The following is a 23,060-nucleotide window of genomic DNA, read 5'->3' on the forward strand; positions in this document are numbered from 1 at the left end:
AGATGTAAAGTCTTTATTTCAGTGCAGTGTCGGTGAACTACAAAACTATTCACATACACTTCAGAAACACTGTACAACAAAACCAGTCTGTAAACGTGGAATCATTCCTGCACACGGAATATTAGCGTTTCCCCACACAAATTACGCACAACAATAAAAAATGGGCACGTTATAGACACTAGAGTAGGGAATATATTTTATGTAAAAAAGGGAAAAAATGACTTGAAAAATGAATGTTTTGGTATATTTAAAATGATACTTGACACCTGACAAATACAATGAAAAACGACCTTGCCCCCTGTGACAAATGTAGTCTAAATTATAATAATTAAAATCTTGAATACACATTTTGGTAATATTAAAAATAACACTTTTTTAATCTCACCAAAGAATATTCATCCAAAATATTAATTCATTAAAGATATTGTGAAATTACTCAGTTAAAAATGTGGAATGTCCTTGTCATTGAAAAAGAAAGTTTAATATGACCAAAAAATATAGCAAGAAAAAGGGCAAAGCAAAGAATCAAAAAACTAACATTCTGCAATAACAGACCAGAGTATATGATCAATTTCTTTCTGTAAAAAAAGAAAAAAGTAAATCAATGACAGTGAATGCAGTTGTAAGGCCAAAACATATTACAATAGATACCGATCAGACCTTTGAATGTTCACAGTGCTTAAAAATCACACCTGGAATACAAGTTCCATTTGAAAATACATTTAGTGTATGAAACATTATTATTCAGTGTGCAGGAAACAAAAGACTGGATTAGACACAAAACAAACAAATAAACAAACAAGCATGGTTCCAGCTCAAACATCAGCAGGTTCATAGGAGTCAGTGCATTTGCGGTGTCCAGAGTAACACAATGTGCCTTCTCCATATGAGGTGCAGTGGTTGAAAATGTTGTCAAGTTTTACTATTGGACCCCAGGGCACTAGTACTTTTTGGGTTGCAGGAGATGTATTGTGAAAAATGTTGGCAGTCTCTTATGTTCGTTCTTCTGTATCTTCTCCAGATATGTCAAGAAAGCTTATGAGATCCCACGTCTTGGTGCCATTAGTGGTTTTCCAATTGTCCTTTTAGAGTGCCCCAAATAGTACCAATAAAATGCTGAAAATTGGTCCAGGAGATGCGAGGGGGACAGGAAATCCAAGACAAAATAAAGATGCGTTTTCAAACACAAAACATTAGCTTGTAGCTCGATTTCAGATCCAAAGATTTTCAGACACAGCAACATTGAGAGACAGGACAAAGGTCTCTATAGTGATTTCAATAACACAATGGGACTTTATAAAATGTGTTGTATAAAAACAGGAAGTACATATATATGGCGGATTATTTTCTCTTTGTGAAAATGTCAAAATGGCTGAAGAAAGTTGTTCTGGAGTGTCTTCTCTTGTGCTGTGTGACCCCCATGCAGACACTGGTGAGAGGAGCTCAGTGAGGAGAGTCGTGATCAGGACAAAAATGTTCCAACAGCTCCCAGTCTTTTCGTACTGTGAATTCCATCCACAGTCTCGACAAATAAATAAATAAGTTAAAGCTTCTCCCCAGCACCAAGTCAGTTTAGTTCAGGCTCGGGACAGATCCGGTAAAAGTCTGTGTGTAGGATCTGGTCCAGACGAGGTACGGGGAGGGTGGAGTCACATAAAATGGGCAGGGTCAGAGTAGAGGAGGGTGTGGTCTGGTGAGAGGAGCTCCACTGCTGGAAAATGGAAGGTCCCTGAGCCAAACATGGAGACCTGGAAAACACAAATTAGATTGGTTAGAAGATTGTTTTGAGTATTTTGAGTCAGGAAAGGAGAGAAAGAAAGACTGAAGAAGAGACGGAGGGAGAGAGAGAGATATTATTAAAGATTTTGGAAACATAAATCAAAATCTAATGATTATCAGGTGCCAAAGTAGTTTCTAGTGGTTGGTCTTAAAGAGGGTGTATTATGCAAAATAGATTTTTTTGGAGTTTTCTATCATGTTATAATGTTGTTCTCTCATCAAAAACATGCCTGAAGAGGTTTCAGATGTCATTCATTTCATGCATGTTTTGAGTAATCCTGCGATTTCTCCCTATTCAAACCATCACAGTACGATTCTGCACAATGCTCAGCCCACAAGATTCTTCTAGCCTAATTCATCAGCCGGTTTTACTTCGTTTCACTTCGTACAAACTGTCTGACCTTCACAGCCTTAGATTTCGTTCGCTCGACGGTAGACAGGTACTTTTTATCGTTTAACCAATCGCTGCTATTTGGTCATGACATATGTAATGCACCGCTAATGGGACTAACTGGTATATTAAGCTTTTCCCACATCCCATAGGAAGAAGGACAGTAAGGTATTTCCCTTTGATGAAATTCACCAAACATTCTCTTTAAATCCTCGATCTCGGGAAGCACTGACAACATTGAATATATGGCTCTTCGCTGATTGGCTGGTGCCCGAACTCGCACTTCCGGGGTTTTTGCAAACCATCTGTTGTATTTTGATTTCTGACCAAGTCACTGGAGAGAAATGAAATTAAGCGGAGGCACTAGGTGGCGCCAGCCTGAGTAAGATTCTTCATCCATGCTCCCACAAAACAATTCTCCATGAATATATAAAGGTAGAAAACAAAACAGAAAAACAGAAAACAAAAAACAAAACAAAAACAACACACTACAACTTCAAAAACCTGATACGATATGCAGTAGTTTCATTAGCAGAATTTGTGTATACAAGGATCTAATTACATACTTTTTCATCTATTGTCATCCTTTTAATTACAAGTTATATACATGCAAAAATAAATATAGTATTTCTCCTACTTTTCATAACTCACAAATGAATTAACATTTTTTGAAATCATGATCAAATAACAATAAAATTGAGGGAAAACTATTCAATTCCTAAAGCTGCAATATATGCCATATGTTCCATAGACTAACCTCGATGGACTGTGTGCACTGCTCACTCAAGTATTCTACAATGTCCAAATGTTATGGTGCGGGCTTCATTGTGCATGTGAAATCCTCATTTACTCCTTTTCCTGCGTGGGGGTAAATTTACCGCCGCAGTCAGCATATGCTTGTGAATCAAATTAACACACCCTAAAACACCAGAGTCATCGGAGCCATTACTATAAGTAGTCAATGGTCATTCAGTGCGAAATGATTTGGTCAGGTTGAGAGCGTGATGTCTGTCTGGCTTGCACGCTGTTAACAAAGCTGCTGGGATAATGAGAAAACACGGGGACGGTGTAATGGTGAAAATTGTCTCTGGTAAAAAAAATGAAGCAGCTCCTATTTCCATATAAAGAGCTCTATTAATCAAGGTAAGTGTCATTACGCTGTGCCTCATTGAGCAGTGAGAGTGCCTGTTAAATACTATTGGTGTGCTGGTGCGCCCACGGCATCGCATACATCTTGATTTGAGAAGTGTCAGCTCGGGCCCTGGCTAATAGACGTTGGGAGGTGGGTGGGGGTGTACCCTGGTTCTTAATCAGACTTGGGGGAGAGGGGGAATAAGATGGATGTGCTGAGGCTCAGAAGACTTTGGGGAATATTAACAGAATGTTTTTGTAAATCGGTTTCAATCCAGATTACAGAGTTTGGGGAAAAATATGTTATTGTATTTTTTTTCTTTCAAATAGCGCGACTGAGATTAAGATGGCGATATTTGAAATCGAGATTCTGTTCACAGTGGCCACTTTAAACAAATTCTATGGCATTAACGTTTAAGAGAAGATAAAAAAAACTGCTACACTAATAAATTATCCATCCTAGAATATCTCTAAAATACAATGGTGTGTAGTTTTGTACACTGCAAAGAACAAATACTTAATAACTTAATTGTGACCATCTGCATTCTCATGTAATTTCTCATTTGATTATGATAAATGAGCCCCACTAGAGACTTTAGACTTATGAGTTACAATTACCCATATGAATTATGTTACTGTTTTATACTGCGCCATAAAACTAATATTGCACCATAATAATTTACTGAGGAACATATTCTCAGTTATTGTCCACCACAGGCATTTCACTGCAAGTGCTACTACATTTTACACGACTCTACATGTCTGATAAACATTTGCACTGGCTGTTTTCAAATTATATATTATAATTGGAAATTTCACAGTCTCTAGTAAAGGAGAGTGAATAAACTTTTATAAACCCATTTATATTAGTGACTAGGCTCATATGTTTTTATACAACCGCACCAGAAAGCCACTAAACTGTCAGTGCTGTAAAGCAATGTACCCTATCCGATTAAAATTCAATCTTACATTTTATGGCATTTTGGCTTATTTTATCCTACCCCAAATTTTAGTAGGATTATCTTACACACACACACATATAGCCCATTCTATGTACTTTGAATTTACTTTTAGACAATAATTACCATATTTTTTCAGTAACTACTCACATCTATAAAAACAGTTCATCGCTGATTTGTTTTAATTCGCTAAGAGGCTGCGTTAAAGTGCCCATTTTGCCTGTTTTTGTCCACAGAGCTTTAATATTTTTTTTATTTAGTGTGTGTATACTTACATTGTTACCCTGTTGTCAGGCGTGCCTCAGCCTCACAGCTCTACATGTAGTGCCACTGTCCGTCCATGCCCATGTTCATCCCCATGCCACCCATAGGCCCTGCGTAGGTGGCACAGAGGGTTAGGGGCTCATCTCCACACAGCACCCATAATAAAGGCTAAACATTATAACAGTGACTTTAAAAGTATCCTTAGAGCTTACCTCCGTGTCGCAGGCCCATGTGCTGCTGACCGTCCAGGACGAAGCCGCCCATTGGCTGTCCGTCGGGGCTGTACGCTGTGCCCTGGCTCACTGTGAGGGAGAAGGAAATTATAAATAAGTAGACAATAAAACATGATAAGTGTATGTATTAGGAATTTAACAATAACCATGGTATCGAAAAATCTCATATAAAAATTCTCAAAATAACCTTGTGGATTCTTCTGCAAAATTTAAAACTCAAGATATTACCTTGAGTATTTTTTTGTATATTTTACAAAATTATTTTGTGATAGCACTAGAATTCTTTTGCTTGTTTAGAGAAAAGAAACTTGTTAATGCAATACACTTGATATATTCACTGTTTTGATGATCAAAATGTGTTTCATATTAAGTTTGTGCACGCAATGGTATAACAAAGAAATACTGTTTTAAAAATGTAACTTAAAATGGTAATTTATCGCAAAAATCATGTTCACTATATCAGTTATCTAGTCAGGCTGGTGCCACCTAGTGCCTCCGCTCAATTTAATTTCTCTCCAGCGACTAGGTCAGGAATCAGAATACACTAAATGGTTTACCAAAACCCCTGAAGTGCGAGTCCGGACACCAGCCAATCAGCAAAGAGTCATACATTCTGTGTTGGCAATGATTCCCAAGATCGAGGATTTAAAGTAGGAACAATGAGAATATTTGGTGAATTTTATCAAGTGGAAAGACATTATTGCCCTTCTTCTTATGGGATTTGGGAAAAGCTTAATATGCCAGTTTGATACCAAATAGCAGCGATTGGTTAAATAAAAAAAAAGTACCCGCCTACCGTCAAGCGAACGAAATTCTAATGCTGCGATGTCAGACGGTTTCCATGAAGTAAAACTGGCTGATGAATTAGGCTATCAATTATCGCTTGTAATGTAAAATTGGTTTCTAATATTGTATTGTGAGCCATGTATCGCACAACACGTCTAATCATGAAGCCCAAGAAACGACATAGACCAAGATCCTTTGCTCTCCCATTTCAGTGCAGTTAACATGAATAAATTACTTTTCTAAATTATATATGATGCTAATTATTGCACTAAAGATGTGAGGGTAATTTTAGATGAAAAATACCAATTCTACAATTCTTTCAGATTTAAATCTAGTTTCATCCCTTTTGTTTATATCCATACCTGCTCTGTTGGACTGGTCAATCATCGGCTGCACTATTCTTCTCCTGGCATTGATGAACCTGCGGAAGACAAAAAAAATTATATTCTATCAAAAGGGACAAAAGTATAAAGATTAGCAATTACTCAAACTCCTATGTCAACTATTCCAAGTGTCTAGAGTCACATCAATGATCTGGCCTCAGGCAGTGATAAAGGTAAAGGGGTTTGTCAATATCTTTGGTCTGATGAATACACGGGATCTATGTCATTTTCAATTATCACAGAATGATTATGTATTGCACAAAACATAGAAATCAATAGCAGACGGTTGATGGATGTTGTCATAAATAATATCCTTGGGAGCATACCAGTTATTGACTTGTAGAATGGTGAGTCCTGTGTCTTGTGCAAGCTGCTTCTTCTGTTCCTCGGAGGGGTATGGGTGCTGGAGAGGAACAAAAAAGAGAACAAAAGTCCAGGTTAAGACATTTGCAGACACATTAAAAGGAATTCTACCCAATTTTTCCCAAGTATATGAGCAAGATTTGTCCTGCCTGAGTACAGATATATTGTATAGGCGACTCTTGAGGTCAAAACTAATCAGCAAGCATTTTGTGTCAGATGATTAGGAAGTATGTGTTAGTGTACTAGTTGTTTATATCTCCAAAACTGCTCTGTGAAAAACGCTTATAAACTTATTGTGGGGAAGAATTACGACGCTCAGAATACATAAGGAGAGGAATAACTTTGGACCACTACAAACCATTTAAAATAACTACCTACTAGATCTGTTTTTCACATTTTTAAGACCGAAAAAAACCTCACCTTTCACCAGAATAGCTACTTTCAGAAAATAAATTATTTTGATACTTTCGCTTTGTTACATCATTGTAAAATAATAGATGTAATAGATACTTATAACCAAAAATCTCTCTGTAGTTTTGTCAGGAAACTGAACTTCTCCAACAACTTAAGACGCAACCAAGAAAAACTTTGATGGAATAGAACAATGCATTTTTGTCCAAACTATTGTTGTTGAAATGTTTCCCAAAATGGCCCCTGCTCCGCTCTGGGGCCAGTGCGGACTCTCCACACACAGAAGATGACCACGGATTGGCCCCTCACTCTCAGGGGCCAAAAGCGCGTGGCATTGTGACAGTATTTGACATTATTTGACATTGCTTGACAAATTATCTGGTGGGGTACAAAGAAGGACAATGGCTTCTATTGTTGGGGGCCGCGGTGAGGGCAGTGCGGGGCCCCTCCCCTCTCTGTGTGTGTGTATGTGTGTGTGGTGGCAGATGGCAGACAGAGATGACCTGTAGACAGAGAGCAGGGTCCAGGGCCGTGGTTCTATTCTCCCCCTGTCACAGCAGCAGAATGTGGTATGGACCGCTGTGATGGATGAGCTTCCAAGCACTTCATTTAAACTGCTCTCACACATGTGTCGCCATTGCACTGATCGGGGCCCGAGAACGTTTAGAAATACGCTAAAAAAGGTAACTGTGCCAGCCCTAATATAAGACACGTCTCAACTTGTCCTACGCATCTGAACTTGGACTGTGAAAAATACAAAATATATTTATTAGGGACATAATTATATTCAAATCTCACGATACAATATTTTCACGATATACATCTCACATTACAATATTTATTGCGATATTTTGTGGAGGCTAAAAAAACTGTGAATATGCTACTTTTTCCTCTTAAAATACATTGACGAGACTTAATTCAAAGAACCAAGAACTACTAACTGCTATTTCTTCATGTAGTTTGCACCAAAATGGAGAAAAGGATCATGGTTGATGTAGTTCCCTCTGTTTTTTAGCCATTACTGCATGAATTTAAGCAAATAAACTTGTGATTCGATATATTGTGGCCCACGACTTTTGACGATATTTTGGTTATTGTTACACCACTAATATTTATCATGATATTCAAACATTTGTGTGACTGTTTGAGATCTCTTACAAAGTTTGACTGAACTATGGTGCCTTCTTGATAAAGCATAACACAACACTCAAGGATCCTCATCAAAACTACAAAAGAGAAGAGGAAATATTCACATACCATTCAAATTATTGTTTTGAAGAGATACAAGCCTATTACCTGTAATGTATAATTTAAAAAAAAAAAGACTGCAAAAAGACCTGGTAATAAATAAATCTCTCTCTCTTTCTGACTTTTTTTTTCATTCATGTTTTTTGCCCTTTGCTGTTCTTGAACCTCAAAATGACATTAGAAAATATATTCAAGCAAACTTTAACTGCTTTTCTAATTCTAGTCTTATTATAAATCCTAATGCACAGAGATTAAAAAAAAAATACTGTATGCATTCTTTTTGGACTTATTGCTATGTGTTAAAACTAAAACTTAACTCTCGGCACATGGCATGTTTTAGAAATTGTGATAAGTCCAAGTAACAAGAATCAATTACTAAACTTGTTGTAAATTACATAAAATTCTATTATGATCATTCTGACAGGTTGTTACAGCTGCTATCTCAACTGCCCATGTCTTATTATAGTGCACAATGTTGTAGTTTGCAATGGTTAATCAGGCTCTATAATCAGATCAGTGCCATTTCCACAATGTCTAAACTTTGTAATGTTATAACGCTTTCCAAATGTTAACTAGATCGACTGCTGATAGTTGTTGTAAAGGTTAACAAACTCTTAAACCTCTAACTGGCTAATGGTTCTCACAAGCCTGTACAGCTGCACCTTCACACGCACATCCTCTGAACCTCTTTAGACCAAATGACAAAAGCCTTCCAACTTAATACCACAGTGACAAACAAACTGCTATCCCCTCCTCTAGTCCCGATGAATACGTGATCTCCTGTTAGCCGCAAAGGGGGCTTTCAGGGCCAAAACGCGCTCGCACACTTTTCACAAACGCATCCTGCCGGCAACGCCACTTGTGTTTCAGTAACGAGAGCTGAAAGAGCCGGGGAACGCAGAGGGGATAATTCAATGATCCGCCTTTATGACAAGAATCTAAAGGTGCCGATTGTAAAAGGAAAGGATTAGCCCGATTCAAAGCTGTGTTAACAAAACACAGAGTTAGGACAGCTGAGGGGGGAGCAGGAGGGGTGAAGAGGTCTGCTAAAGGTCTTTGAGAAAATACCAATTACAATCACTTTAGGACCCCATTTTACGTGTGTTTGTGTGAAAACAGTTGAGGAATCCTCGCCTTTGACTGTATTTTGTGGTTAGAGGTTTGATTCAGCGCAAGTGACAGCTAATGGAGAACGCGGCAACATCACAACGCTCATTTTCTACTCTTCTGATCATTTTCAAAAGAATTTACTCACATAGAACAAAAAGCTCTTTAGATCACTACTGAAAGACCAACTGTGAATGGACACAATTTTTCTTATCATACCAATGCTTCACTCAGCACATTGCACGTTTAAAAACAGGATACCCACATTAACAATCAATACTGACACTAGTATCAAGACATTAATTTGATCAAGTTTTGACACTAAAAAAGAATACATAAAAGGATGAAGATGGACCTTTCCTGGATAGTTTTACAATGGAATAGTCTGACTATATCAAAACTAGTGTAAGACCACAGGAAACTACTATTATTGTGGGTTTAAAAATACACTCCGTTATAAACTAAATATACGCGTGCAAAATGTGTGGATTTTTATTCATCATTGCCACATCAAATTTGAGTTATAAGCTTTCGTATCGTGACATTAAACATTTAGTAAAAATTACAATAACACTTTTTGATAATTGATAGTCTGATTAGTTGTAGAAGCTCTAAACTTGGCCTGTCCTTCCATGCCCTGTTGTTTGGTCTCATGCTGGAGGTAGGGGTCTTACCGTTAGGTGCTGGAAGAGCCAGGCCCTCATGATGTTGGTGGCCACTTTGGGGAAGATGCCTCGTTTCTTCTGTCGCTTCTTGTCCTGGTCGTCTTCATCTCCTGTTCCAGGTGACGCCAGGCTGTTGTCCAGACCATCCCCTGTACAAAAAAGGTAGAATTTCTTGAATAATACTGATTTAATTATGCGTAAGGATGTAACAATAATTGAAATATTGTGATATCATATTGTCAAAAGTTTCACAATAATTATACCCCCCGTTTTCTAGTGGTTGATAATAATAAAAACGTGAAACTTGTGTGTGATTAAGAAGAATTGTTGCACTCGACCCATTCATGACTAACATGTGAGTCAGTATAGTCACATTTTCTTTTTTTGGTCATTTTTAAGCATCCTTTTCTGTATTTTCCCTAAACAAATGACACTGTATGCTTCTCTTTACCATCAGCAGGGATCAAATTGGTCAAAAATAGGTACACCTGGGACATTTCTTGTATAAAACTGGAACAAATCAATGGTTTTGGAAAAATCTGCTGGGACAGGGGACACAGGGCTCAAAACTGGGACTGTCCCGTGTAAATGGGGACATCTGATCACCCTAACAATAATATCATGGGCCATCACGATATAAGTACGCTTGAATTCATAGTAGCAGCAATACCAAAACAATGGAACTGCATAGACCATAATCCTTTGTTTCAGCCCAGTCTACATGATTAAATAACTGTTGATAAGCACTCTTAATTGTTTGGACTATGACCGAAAAGTTGCATATTCACAGTTCAGGAAATATCGCAATAAATATTGTACCGTGAGATGCATATCGTGGAAATATTGTATCAAGAGATTTAGATATCGTCACATCCCTAATCAAGTAAATAATGTGTCAAGTAAATAACTGTAAACTAATCAAACTAACTCAAAAGATTCTTCAGCTAACTTGCTCCCCTGTATCCTTGTATTTGCTGTGCGCCGTGTGTGGCTCAAATCACAACTCTGTCGCTCCTGATGTGCCCCGAAAGAACAAACCCAGATAGTGTGGCTCTCACCTCGACGTGACTCTGTGGACACTGGTTAATGAACAGGAGGCTGTGGAGTGCCAGCGCAATAAAAACACTGCTATTAATCCAATGTACGCCTCCAGTTTGACGTGGGCTAATGAGAGGCGAGTCAGAGCCTTACATAAAATAATGATGTTCCAACCGCACTGGCCCCGCGCTATATGTGGCCCACTTCTGAAACACCACTAATGCTCTGTGGACAAGGAGCTAATCAGAGACGGAGCAAAAGGAAAGGCCAGGGAACGAAGCATGCACCTGTTAGCATCGCTTTCTGTCAGGCCACTAGAACACAACACAACAGCCTACTTCTATGGATGACTGGGGAAAAGTGTCATTTAGATTTTTCTAACTGATATTGATAAATATAAATGAATTATGTCTTGTCTTGTAAAAATGGAGAAGACTAAAATTGCAAAACTATGCAGGTGTAAACTACAGAAGTAACAGACTTTATTTCTACAAAGATACAGGGCATTTAGTTTTCTCCGATCTTTCTGATTTACTGATTGCAATAATAAGTAAATCTTAATGACTAATAACCTAATAATTAATAATCTTAATGACTTCATCCCTTTCATTATGGTATTATAAAGCCAAGATGTAAACACACACCAATTGAAACTTGCTTAGAAATTTTAAAAATATAATCTTTTTAAGGACACTCAGTCACAGGGTGGACAGTTTAAATAACTAAAAATGAGATCCAGGTATATTTGAATAGTATATTTAGTGTCTTTTGCTGTTGTCTCAAAGTGGAGCAGGGTTTGGTGGTTGTTTGGGGGTGGGTCACTGATGAAAGCTCCATGTGTTCCCCTGTGCTGTGCTCCTCTTTCTGCTCTTATCTTTGGGCTGGAGCTGCTCCCATTAGCAGAGCAGTGTTTGATTTCGGCGGGGAGCGGGCTGGTCCGGGCAGGAGGCCGCCTTTAAGCTGAGACTTCCGCCGCTGCCAGCTAACAGCCTCCAACGCAGGGCACTCCTCGGACGCATTAATTGTGTATCAGCCGAGATGATTTACTTTTAACAGTGGTGGTTATTTTTCTGGCCCTCGGGGCAGAGGAGCCTTGAAAGCCTGCCTGGAGGGCATGTGAATAATGCATCTGAGAGACTCCTCCCCCGGGGGCAGCAACCCTACTTTTCTTAAGACTGGCCTAGCATGTCTTTTTGTTTTTGGAGATGCATCAATCAAACGTGCCTATATGAGCCATATTCATGCATAAATATTTCAGTTAATGAACATGGACAATACAAGGGCATGCTCTAGGGCCAGAGCTGAGGGTGCATGGGAGTCCAGGCGGGTGTGTCCGGGGCTGGTGGGACAGGCTCTGCCCTCTGTCTTAAACTAACACTGTGTGTACTCAGGTATAAAGGAGGAGCATGGTTCAGCTGACAGAGGCACAAGTTTGACCGGCTCTTTCACCTGTACCATGTTGTAATGTCAAAAGCAGTATTATTAATATGTGGACATACGGGGAAAATATGAAAGCATTCATATAAAATATAAAACAGAAGCATATCTGACTAATTGTCGGCTACCCCTCCAACACACACATACACACACACACACACACACACACACACACACACATATAGACACAGGCCCTGAGTGCGTGGCTGCTGAAAGCGGCCGCGGGGCACACGTTCTCTACACTAATGCTTTGTGACTGTTGGCGGGCAGTGCGGCTGTCTGTGTGCTGTGTGACGCAGCGCGCTCAGCCCCCCTCGTGCCAGTGTTGGCGGGGGGTGGAGGGTTGGGGAGGGGGGAGCACCAGAGGGAACACTACTGCAGGATTGGCCCGAGGCTACTCTGAGAAGCTCAGAGAAAAACAGCTCCTGAAGACATGAGGAAGGCTTCCTCTAAAGCAGGCTCTTAAGCACTCAGCCTTTGTCCCACAGACATGCATGGGTATACATGTGTGCAAGGGGCTATGTCAATATTTATCTAGTCACTTATAACACTCACAACCATTAGAAATATGTAAACATGATTTTTTTTCTATTTCTGTATGGTTTCTATGTTTAAGGAGTTGTATACATGTTAATATTTATGGATACACATGATTGACAAAAGCTTAGGACATGCTCAACACTTAAATTATTACAATATTATCAGTGGCAGTGAATGGGCATGCGAGTGGTTTAAGTCCTGAGCCTCATCCTGACCGTTCTGACTGTGGAGTTGTGCTGTGATATAATCGGTGTAATAAGTAGAATGATACTTGTGATGGTGGTCTTTTACACCAGGCCTATGGGACACACTGTGCCAGCCGCAGTGATCATCTCTGATCGTCTGTTGGTTTTCTCGGTGGTTTGTTGGTCATGTTAACATGTCCATTAGCAGCTAGCTGAACTGATTACCCACAGTCCCTCATCAGTGATGCAGAGCCAGTGTGGTCTGCCTAACCTTCTCAGGGGCCCCTCATCCATTAGCACTGTCACGGTGTGGCCCCCACCCCATCATTACTCTGCTCACACTGGGAAAGTCTAAGGAGCAGCAGCTCTGAGCTGTGGTCACAGTTAAATGACTTTTGGTCCAAATCTACCTCTACATTAACATAATGAAGCAGGAGGACTGTGTGCTAGGTGCTTGAGCAGGTGTAATACTGTCGGCCTGTTGTGCAAAGTTTATAATAATGATACTACCTGACACTACTGTTCAAACCAACCACTGCCCAAATGTATACCGTTTTTTTCTACAGTATATACATGTGGTGCATTTGTAATATCTGAAATATCTATGCATGAGTAGGCTTTGGTTCACACAGACTTCCTGTCCTCACTCCTCCTCACAGCAGTGTCCTGAGGTCCCCCGCAGGATCTTTTGGTTCCTTTGTCCTGCTGTGGTCTTTGTGATGGACATTTCCAGAACCCCATTCCAGCATTCCAGGGATATCGGGCCCTTAGCTGCCATCCACACTCCCACTCTGGGGGAGCGCACTATCAAAGGGCCCTACAGCACATCACACAGAGGGCACAGTGCATCACAGAGGGGCCAGAGCACTACACACAGGGGCCACAGAACATCACAGAGGGGCCAGTGCACTACACACACCAGCCAAAGAATATCACCCAGGGGCCTTGAAGCACAAAGGGCCACCGAACATGATCCACTGACCAAGGGCATCACCCAGGGGCCAGAGAACATCACACAGGGGCCATAACGGAACAGCGTCATTAGACCAGGGGCCGAGTTCACAACTACTCACTGTCGGCACTTCCTCTTGGACTCAACCCATAGACAAGCACTATATTCTGTTTATCACAGGCTTTTAACATCAATAAGCAGCACAAATTCTAACGCACAACACAAATGTATTTTCACTTTGCCACACAGTCAATATCTATTTCCTTGGTTTAACTCTGGTCACCAAAATACCTATAGTTGCACATGAGTCTCTCGCTGCCTTGGGAGTGGGGAGGCCATTGTTCTCTATCTTCTCTATCTCTATGGGGGGCACTGCACACCCCCATCCACACACATTCTACAGCAGGTCAAAAGGCCAGAGGGAAGGGCTGCTGAACACAAGTTATTCAAGCTTCTATCTGATCAAACACCAAAGAAACAAGTTGAATTATCTCCATTTAAGAGGCCAGTTACAGAAATGAGTCATAAAATGGGCAATGCTGCCAATTTTTGACTAAAAATTAAATGATCAATTTAAATTTTATGAATGAGATTAAACAAGCTCACTATAACAGTGTTGTGGCTGCATTAAACATGTAGCTGATGTGGAGCAAAAGACATGATTTTCAGTTCACAACATTTAATTTGACGTCACTAATTTCAAAGAAGTCACATCACTTCTAAAACTCCCTGTGACTACAGTGAGCACTTTCTTGCAGTTCTCAGTGGAAGAAAGTGGGGGAAACAAAATCGATTTTCTTCCAAACATATCACTTTAAATGTAAATATGATGAATTAATTGAATCGATTAATTGCCCGCTGCTAAAAACGGATGTTGGAAAAATCTGCAGTTCTTGTCTGTGGGAGCATCCTCTCATTGTTGTGCTGTTCACTGAAGCCTGATGGGCACCGGGGAAAGTAACTTTAAAGCCTCTTCTATTTTTACTGCAGCCACGGGGCACGAAAACAAAAACAAGCCATAAAACTGTGATAGGCTCCAATTAGCACATCGGAAACTCCAGCAGCTCGGACACAACACACAAGGCCTTAGCTTGCACTGATGTTAAAGTGATGGTATAGTTGAACAAGACATTTTGGAACAATAATCTACGGAAATTATTGAATTTAACATCGGTCTGCTCTGAGGGTCAAATTTAAACTCATCATAGTGTTTCCATACAAAACAAATTCCCATTATCTGATTTCTGGAGTTATCAGATTACTGAAATGTCCTGTAAACAGTTAGATCTGATGTGAGTAATCTGATTTCTTTATGACTGTTCACACTTGTGTAGGCATTGATCTGGCAAATTATGCAAAAAGGGTAAACTAATGCGACAAAGGCAAGAATGAAAAATGTTCAGGATTGAAAAATGAATTGTACTTTGTCTTCTGAACACAACACTTACTCTAAAACTCTATTAATTAACTGATGCATGTCAACCTGGTGTTTTTGTGATCATATTTCCTTTGGGCATGTAAACACACACCACAAATCAGATATAATAATTGGTTATCTGATTAATCTGGTTATCTGATTTTTATTTAAATGTACCCAGTGTCTTTTTTTGTTGTTGTAAAGTCACCAATTTAGAACTGTACTGAAAATTAAAACAATTATAAACTAGGTCTAAATATTCAATAATGGGAAACCCAAAAGACCCACAAAAGCCAAGCCAAAAACTGCAAAAAAAAAGTCAAGACCACTTAAACAATCTGACTCATCTTAGAGGTAACTTCTGATGACATCTCCACCTTCCCCATAATGGACCTCATTAAGACAAATAGCAGTGGTTTGTAGGCGGGCCTTTGCTTATCACCATGCAGGAAAGTGTTTATCCCAATCTGTGTGATGAGATTAGATGGGCCCCCCGCAGCTCTGAGAGGTCAGCCCAGAGTCAGGCTTTGATATGGAGAAGACTTTCTTACCCAGGTCACTGGTGTTGTCCCCGCTCTGTGACACGTGGCCCCCACTCGAGGGCCCCGGGGTCCCCACCGAAGGAGTGGAGTGGGCGTCGTCCAGGTCTCTCCAGGAGGCGGGGTTCTGAGGGGTCAGGAGGGGTCACACACCGGGAGACAAGACAGAAGACAGAACATCACAAAGGGCTACTTAGGCTGTTGTCAGCGAAAACAGCAAATAAAATAAAATAAAATAAAATAAATACTGTGTCATAACATTAAAAATACAGATTATATATAAGGGAGGAAATTGGTCAAAATGATCAAATCTGACATCAGAAATAAAGTTAATAGCATTCACAAACTAAGAATTCCCTTTGGTGTTGTAGTACAAAACATGACATCTGCATGCAAGACCATCTTGGAAGACTGAAAATTTCAATATTACCACCAACAAATGTTTTACAGCACTATCTTGCCCATGAAGTATCCACAAACTAATTACAAAATCTATTTTAAAGAACATGTGCAATGAAACTAAAGTGCACACCAAATAAAGCACCTATAAGTCTATGTTTGGGTTAAGGTTGATGTGTTTCTCCATCAACCCAAAACATACACCATACGTAAAATCCTTCAGCTGAGGTAGTCCTACCCAAGATTAGCTCAAGATCTAGACATGGGTCGCCTGTCCCAGATTGACAGGATGGGTCAAACACAGATAACAATCTTTAAAAAGCCTTGGTCTCTTCGGACATTACCATGATGTAGCTGGTATTATGTTAGAAGTCCACAGAGAGCTCCTTTCTGTCCTGCCTGTGTGAGTAGTCCGCTCTGCTCTGTGGCCCCTGAGCGGAGCCTGTACTTATAGTGCGAGGGCCTGGCCCCTGAGCCTGGCTGAGCTCTGAGTACACAGCCTCTTGAGGTGCTCGGTGTCAGCTGTTCACCGGATGGCCGTCAGTGAAGAGCTCAGCAGATGACAACAAGCCGCGTGCACAAAGCCTGAGTGAATGGGCCCTTCTTAGTCATTACACTGCTCACACACACACGCACACACACACACACACACACACATATACGCGCACCCACTCAAAGGGCCGCCATGTGTTTCCATGTTTATCAAGCTAATGAAGGGCCCCCATCTGTTGACACCCAATTAACAACACACTGCTCTAAGCACTGCAGGACACAATCCGCATGTTGCCCGTTACACACTGTAAACTCTTACAATGTACTGCTACTGTGTACTTCTTAATCTTACCACTTTGGTTTAAGTTTCTATAGGACTGAGGGAAGATTTGTGTAACTTTGTAATTACACTAATGTTTCTATAGCAAAAGTAAATATTGGCCATTCAGTATAATTACAATAAATGAGAGGGGAATTATTTCATTTTGAGTTGAATATTTATTGGATAGTATGTATCTTTTCTTTGCCTGTTACCTGTATTTAAATAGATTTTTTAACTGAAGTATAATGCGTGTCATTGCGTTTTTTAATTTTTGCAACCTATGTCTTATTTAAGGCAAAGTTAAGTTTGCACAGATATATGGTTTGCTGGGATTATGATGCTTCAGAGTTAAAGAATCAGTGGAATAAAGTTGTCTTCAGTTTCTTCAGCAATTGATAAGAATATGAAATTGTGTCCAATGTACATGAAAACAAATCTTACTGTCTAACAAAACTTACTGTCTGGCAGATTTCTTCCCTCTATTCAGTCACGCGACCTAATTAATCCCAAACTATATTACACAAAATAAAGCCATCTTGCATGTCTTAAATGCTGCTGTGGTCAGTCCATGTCAGCTGCTCATAAGAAAGCGTTACTGTATTCAGATGAGCTCAAACATGCTCAGCTTAGTGCGCTTGTATGCATTTCTTTGTAAAAGCCAAAAATAGGAAGCGTGTGTGTAAAGAGCCCAGCAGGACGCAGCCAAACAAAGAGGCCAGAGCACAAACAGCTGCAGCAGCACGCTTGGAATCAACACCATCAATACATTCGCATATAGTCTGCTCCCGTTTACCGTGCCACACTTTAACACTGGGTCTAATGGGTATATGGTCTATGGGTCAACGTCATGAACTGCTAATTAACTAAATACATGTACTACAAATGTAATAAAAAATACATGTACTACAGACAGCAGAATACTAATTTTGAGAAACTGTATTCCACTATAGTGACTACACATATAATTTAGGCCTAAAACTGCATGGTGTTAATGAGAAAAAACAGAAAACACAGCTCTTGTGCATTCTTCCTTTTCTGGTTAGTGATAAATTAGAAATGCACTGGAAAAAAACAATATCTGCATAAGTTAAAATGACTTAAATTAAGAACATTTTACTTAATTTGAGTAGATTCAACTAGACAAGTGAGATTATCTACCAAAAGAAAAAGTGTTTTTATTATTTTAAGTGCAAAGAGTTGTTGTTTTTCTTATTTTAAGTGCAGCAAGATGTATTTTCATATTTTAAGTACAAAAAGACAGATAATTGTACTTATCAAGCGGAATTTACTCAAATCATGATAAAAGTTTCTTAATTCAAGTCATCTTAACTTGATTAGATTTTGTTTGTTGCATTGTGGTGAAAGAAACAGAAAGACGTTTTAATCCTAGCTGCATTTTTTTTTTTACAATATAATATAAATATTTAGAATAGAGTACTCTGATTGTGCCATGTGATGCAATACTGAATACGTTTTAATGCAGGTAATTCAGTTTCCAAGTATTCCTCCCAACACTGTTAACACTGCTCAGGCCAACTGGGCAATGACTTAATTTTGTTTTTACACCAGATTCTATTTTTGCTATGTATTTTAAATGTATTATTACCATTTATATATTTATCTCTTTGTTATTATAGGTATTATGATGTGCAAGCTACTGTATCCAAATAATTTCCCTCGTGGATCAATAGAGTTTTAAAGACACCCAGCCTGGTTATACTCAGAGACAGCAGAGCCACCTGCATGCAGCTGTGAGAAGGGAAGGGACTCACGTGGTCGGCCAGGTTGGTGGAGGACCCTGACAACTCATCGAAGTCGGACTTGCACATGTCCCGGTCCTCGATGACCAGGTCGATGGGCATCTTCCCTTTGAGGCAGCTGATGTAGCGGTGGCAGAAGTTATCACACAGCTCGTGAACCTGAACACACCAGGGAACACCTCAGTACTTTATCGCCCATTCATATTTACTCAAAGAATGCGTAGGCTGTGTATGCGGCACCTTCTCCAGCTCCAGCAGGTGGAAGCGTAGCACCTGGATGGCTTGGATCATCTGTGAGCAAGCAAAGCAAAATTACAATTATGTTTCAAGACAAAAACAAAAAAAATCTAAACTTCTTTTCATTTATTGTAATATTCTTACCAGATTATCCAGCTCTGGGTTTGATGAAAACAGAGGCTTTTCTGCACGAATCTGAAAGAAGACAATTTCCATTTGATATCCATTTATTATTTATGCAACAGTTCCTTTTAGCCATCTAAAAATAGTTTTGCTTGTTAAGATGCAGCTCCTTTCTAATAAGCAGACTAGCCTACAGGCCTTTTGATTAGAAATAATTGCTTACTTTAGAACGTGAGTAATCCAAGCGTGTTTTTTTCCCCCTTTTGACGGCATGAAATCATTTAAAAGCATACAAAGTCTACCCCAAACAATTTTACAACGGATCCCAGCAATTATTTAAAGGAGTCGTTTTTGGCTGATGTTGTCCACTCCGATCAGAAATATGGAGCTACATGGAGCTACAGGCCTTTTGCTCAGCTCATTTGGTTGGGTTGGCAGTAGCAGAGTTGCGCGCCACGGGCTGAATGCGCGCGCTTTGGTCCTCCTCACCTGTTTGGCGAACACCGCGATGTCCTCGTTGAAAGAGTCCGAGGAGCAAACGTCACCCCCCGCCACGCCAGGTTCACGCGGTGTGCACGTGGCCAGCTCGCACTTCTCAAAAACCAGCGCCAACAGCGGAAATAAAGGGTGTCTGTAGATACAAGACACACATTTTGTTCTCAATTTCACAGGAGTAACTTTTAAAACAAATCGCTGCAGTCTCTCAAAAGGTTACCCTAATTAACAGACACAAAACTATACTCAAGGTAGGTTCTTTAATTTGGATAATCAGACTAGACTCGTAAAAAGTTGGTCACGTTGCCTTTTTGTGCGCGTACCCGTAAATGTGGTCCTTGTCCCTCTTGAGTGCGTCGCTCACGGCGCTGCCCATGCTCCCGGGCAGGATGTTGTGCGGTGCGTGAGCTCCATAGTGCTGCGTGGGGTGAGGAGGGGGCCCGTGGTTCAAGTGGTGCACCTGGGGAAGCGGCCGGGGCGCGTGAGGGTCTCCGTACATCGACGTGGGCACGCCGACACCGTCCATGGCTCCCCCGTAATGTGCCAGTTCGTCGTACTGAAGGAATGCACGGATCGATACAGGAGATCAACCAACAATAAACTGTCCTTTAGTGAGTATTAATTAAAACATTATTTATAGAACATAATCTAGAATTTTATCCACTTTTACACACAGGGACATTTTGGTTACATTTTACAGTTTTACATTTTACAGGGTTAATTAAGACACAGATGGATGTGTTGAAGCCAAGCCCCAAAACAATATTTCTAAATAATGGAAATCGCTTTGAATGTTGACACTTTTTCCTCTTTTTAATTTAACATAATTGTAGCCTATTTAATTAGCTTTTTAAATTTCTAAACACAGACTGGAAAAAACAGACCGCTGCAAAAGCTTCACTTTTTTAATCTTTATTTTGGATAATTCAGAAGGGCAATGCAGATAATGTAGACCATTTCTTATTATGTAGAGGAATTCAGTCCTGCAGTTACTGTGTTCTTTTTCCCTAAAAGAAGGCCACTGGTCTCTGCGTTTAATTGTAGTTTATCATACGTACTTGTCATTTCAAGCCACAATTCTCAGCACACCACTGCATTTTTGAAGACAGTCGCAACAACCCACTATTTATTTTTAATGATTCATTTTTATTATTACGTTTTCTTTAATTACACACAAAATAAAACAGATGTCTACACATTTTAGAGCGTGTGCGCGCTTACAGCAGAAGGCCAGGAGCTGTCAACAATGAATTGATTTTAGGCCTTTTGTTCGTTTGTCATATCTGACAGAATTTCTCGGCCTACTAAAGTATTGTGCTATTCAAAATAATTATATCAGGATTAACAGTAAACCTCGTTACATAGCGCCGCACTGCCTTATTCTGTGCCTTTTTGTGTTAGCAAAAAGCACAAAACTAAAACTTTCAAGCATAATTATTTTTCTCTTTTGTTGATAATTCATGGATAAAGTGATTGTTATAGGTAACTTAAGTGTAACTTAATGCGTAAAGTAGAAAGTAAACAATTTAACAATACAAATATAAGTCCACATTTGTTTAGTAGCTCTGACAAGAAAAATATTGCCTAATAAATTTCAAGTTTGCAGAGGCTCATAGTGTGTAGTTGGTAAATGAGCCCAGGTCGCTTCTTTATAAAGCGTGAGGCTTTATGAAACAGTGCAGCCGACCTGAGCTCCAATGGGCTAAACATTTAAGAAAGACGCACATCCCCTTTTGGCACGGCATAACCCATTTGCATTAAGCACCTACCCTTTGCGCCATCCTATTTGCGCGGTCCGGGACAGAGGTACTCCACTTATTGTAATCCGAAAACAAACTAATAAGGGTCCTTAAAAGCGCGTTGAGCGCGTTTCTTTCAAGACAAATCCCTCTCTGGCCCGTGCGTCACCATGTGCCCAACGCTTTGCACCAGCTGGGCAAGGAGAGGAGTTTCTCAGAGTAATGGAGCCGGTCAGTGGAGCAGGTCTGGTATCAGCGCAGTCCGAATCATCACCTGGGCCCCGGGAGCGCGTCAGGACAAGATCAGCTCAGATCCTCTCTGCGTCCACTGCAAGAGTCCACACGCTGTGGGGGCGTCTCTGCTCTGGAAGAGCTTATAGCCGTCTGTCTCTCTCTCTCTGCACCGCTCACAAGGCTCGTGACCGTGCGCGTGAACAGCATGAGATCCCACAGCAGGCGACTTCCGCTCTGCGTCTAAAATAAAAGCCCCAAGAGTGTAATGCTCTGCGCTGTTCTCAAAACGAGGCAGTCCCACTTGTAGAAAAAAAATCTCCTTTACAGGTAAACACATATAAAAGGTGTCGCAACACATTTTCAACATCCCACACTCGCAGTTTGCACTTACCCCGAGCTCGAGTAGAAATAATATGAACTCCAACACTCTGTTCCCAGTGAGAGCGTTCTGGTGGCGCTCTTATTTTGAAGAAAGCGTTGTCCTGTTCCTTCAGATTAAAGCGTGTTTTGACACGAGCTTGTCACAGTTTCACTTTGGATCGTGCCAAGGACCGACCTGTACCCGCGCATTTCTCAACTCTCTTCTTGTTGGACCGTCGGTGATGACTCTGACATGTATATGTATAAAAATAAAGCTTGATGATAATCCTTTATCAAATCATTTTGTACAGTTCAGTTGGGGCGAACTGAAGATCCATCCTCTGGTCTCTAAAAATAAATGCCCTTATCAGCAGCAAAGGCAAAGACTAAATCTAATGCTGTAACATTGTCTCAGATGAATGAACATGTCAAACTGGTGTTTTGATGGACAGCCCTGATAGGGGCAGAAAAGTGCAGATCCTTCACATTTGCCAGTGTGACTTCCACTGCTCCAGTGGTACTACTGTTAGAAGTGTTTTTTCCAGTAAAAACATCTTCATGGTGCAAAGCCAGGATTAAACCCTGCATCAGTGAGGCCACCACAGGTCAGTGCTGTTGTGATGTATAGAGCTACAGCAGCTCAATCACATGTGACAGTGTGCTGAGTCTCAAATCCACTCTGATTAACAGAGAAAACATATCTGATAAATGGACATCCCGGCTGTAATATGTTTATTTATTCACTGCTTCTCTTTCTCAAACTTCACAAGGTTTCATTGAATTTAAAGAATAATTTGTTCATAAGTGCCATTTCAACATTGTAACTTCAGGTTAACACATTTGTGCCACATATTTCACACATTTAAGCACTAACAGAAAAGCAACTGGCAACGGACAGCCCACTGAATACTAATCCATCACATTTCCAATAACAAAATGTATGCAGGGTGATGCAGCTACAAAAATGTTATATGTTATACACTGATATTTAAATTACAAAAGTATTTAAATAAAACACACACAATTCTGACTTAAAAAGAAAATATAAGGATTAGTTATCAAGTAAATCTC

The 23,060-nt window shown here is 40.1% G+C and overlaps 1 protein-coding gene across 1 annotated transcript; it reads right to left on the bottom strand.

Moving 5' to 3' along the window:
• Positions 1-306: 306 nt before the first annotated feature.
• meis2b (Meis homeobox 2b) lies at positions 307-21,726 on the bottom strand. Its single transcript, XM_020917078.2, has 13 exons — positions 21,426-21,726; positions 19,980-20,212; positions 19,651-19,792; positions 19,183-19,233; positions 19,042-19,092; positions 18,814-18,960; positions 15,841-15,955; positions 9,730-9,869; positions 6,253-6,329; positions 5,906-5,964; positions 4,737-4,826; positions 4,536-4,634; positions 307-1,748 (listed from the first exon to the last, which is right to left on the bottom strand). The coding sequence occupies exons 1-12, from the start codon at positions 21,435-21,437 to the stop codon at positions 4,576-4,578; spliced, it is 1,176 nt and encodes a 391-aa protein (XP_020772737.1). The 5' UTR covers positions 21,438-21,726; the 3' UTR covers positions 307-1,748; positions 4,536-4,575.
• Between the last annotated feature and the right edge of the window lie 1,334 nt (positions 21,727-23,060).

Source organism: Boleophthalmus pectinirostris, unplaced genomic scaffold (genome assembly GCF_026225935.1).
Source record: "Boleophthalmus pectinirostris isolate CB_2022bp ecotype Guang Dong unplaced genomic scaffold, ASM2622593v1 HiC_scaffold_13, whole genome shotgun sequence".
In the NCBI taxonomy this organism is placed as follows: domain Eukaryota; kingdom Metazoa; phylum Chordata; class Actinopteri; order Gobiiformes; family Gobiidae; genus Boleophthalmus; species Boleophthalmus pectinirostris.

Excerpts from the sequence above, each read along its gene's own strand:
- meis2b (XM_020917078.2), bottom strand. Across the intron at positions 9,870-15,840 it reads GGACAACACCAGTGACCTGG|GGGATGGTCTGGACAACAGC; the intron begins GTAAGAAAGTCT and ends TTTTTTGTACAG. Across the intron at positions 5,965-6,252 it reads ATTCTACAAGTCAATAACTG|GTTCATCAATGCCAGGAGAA; the intron begins GTATGCTCCCAA and ends TGTCTTCCGCAG.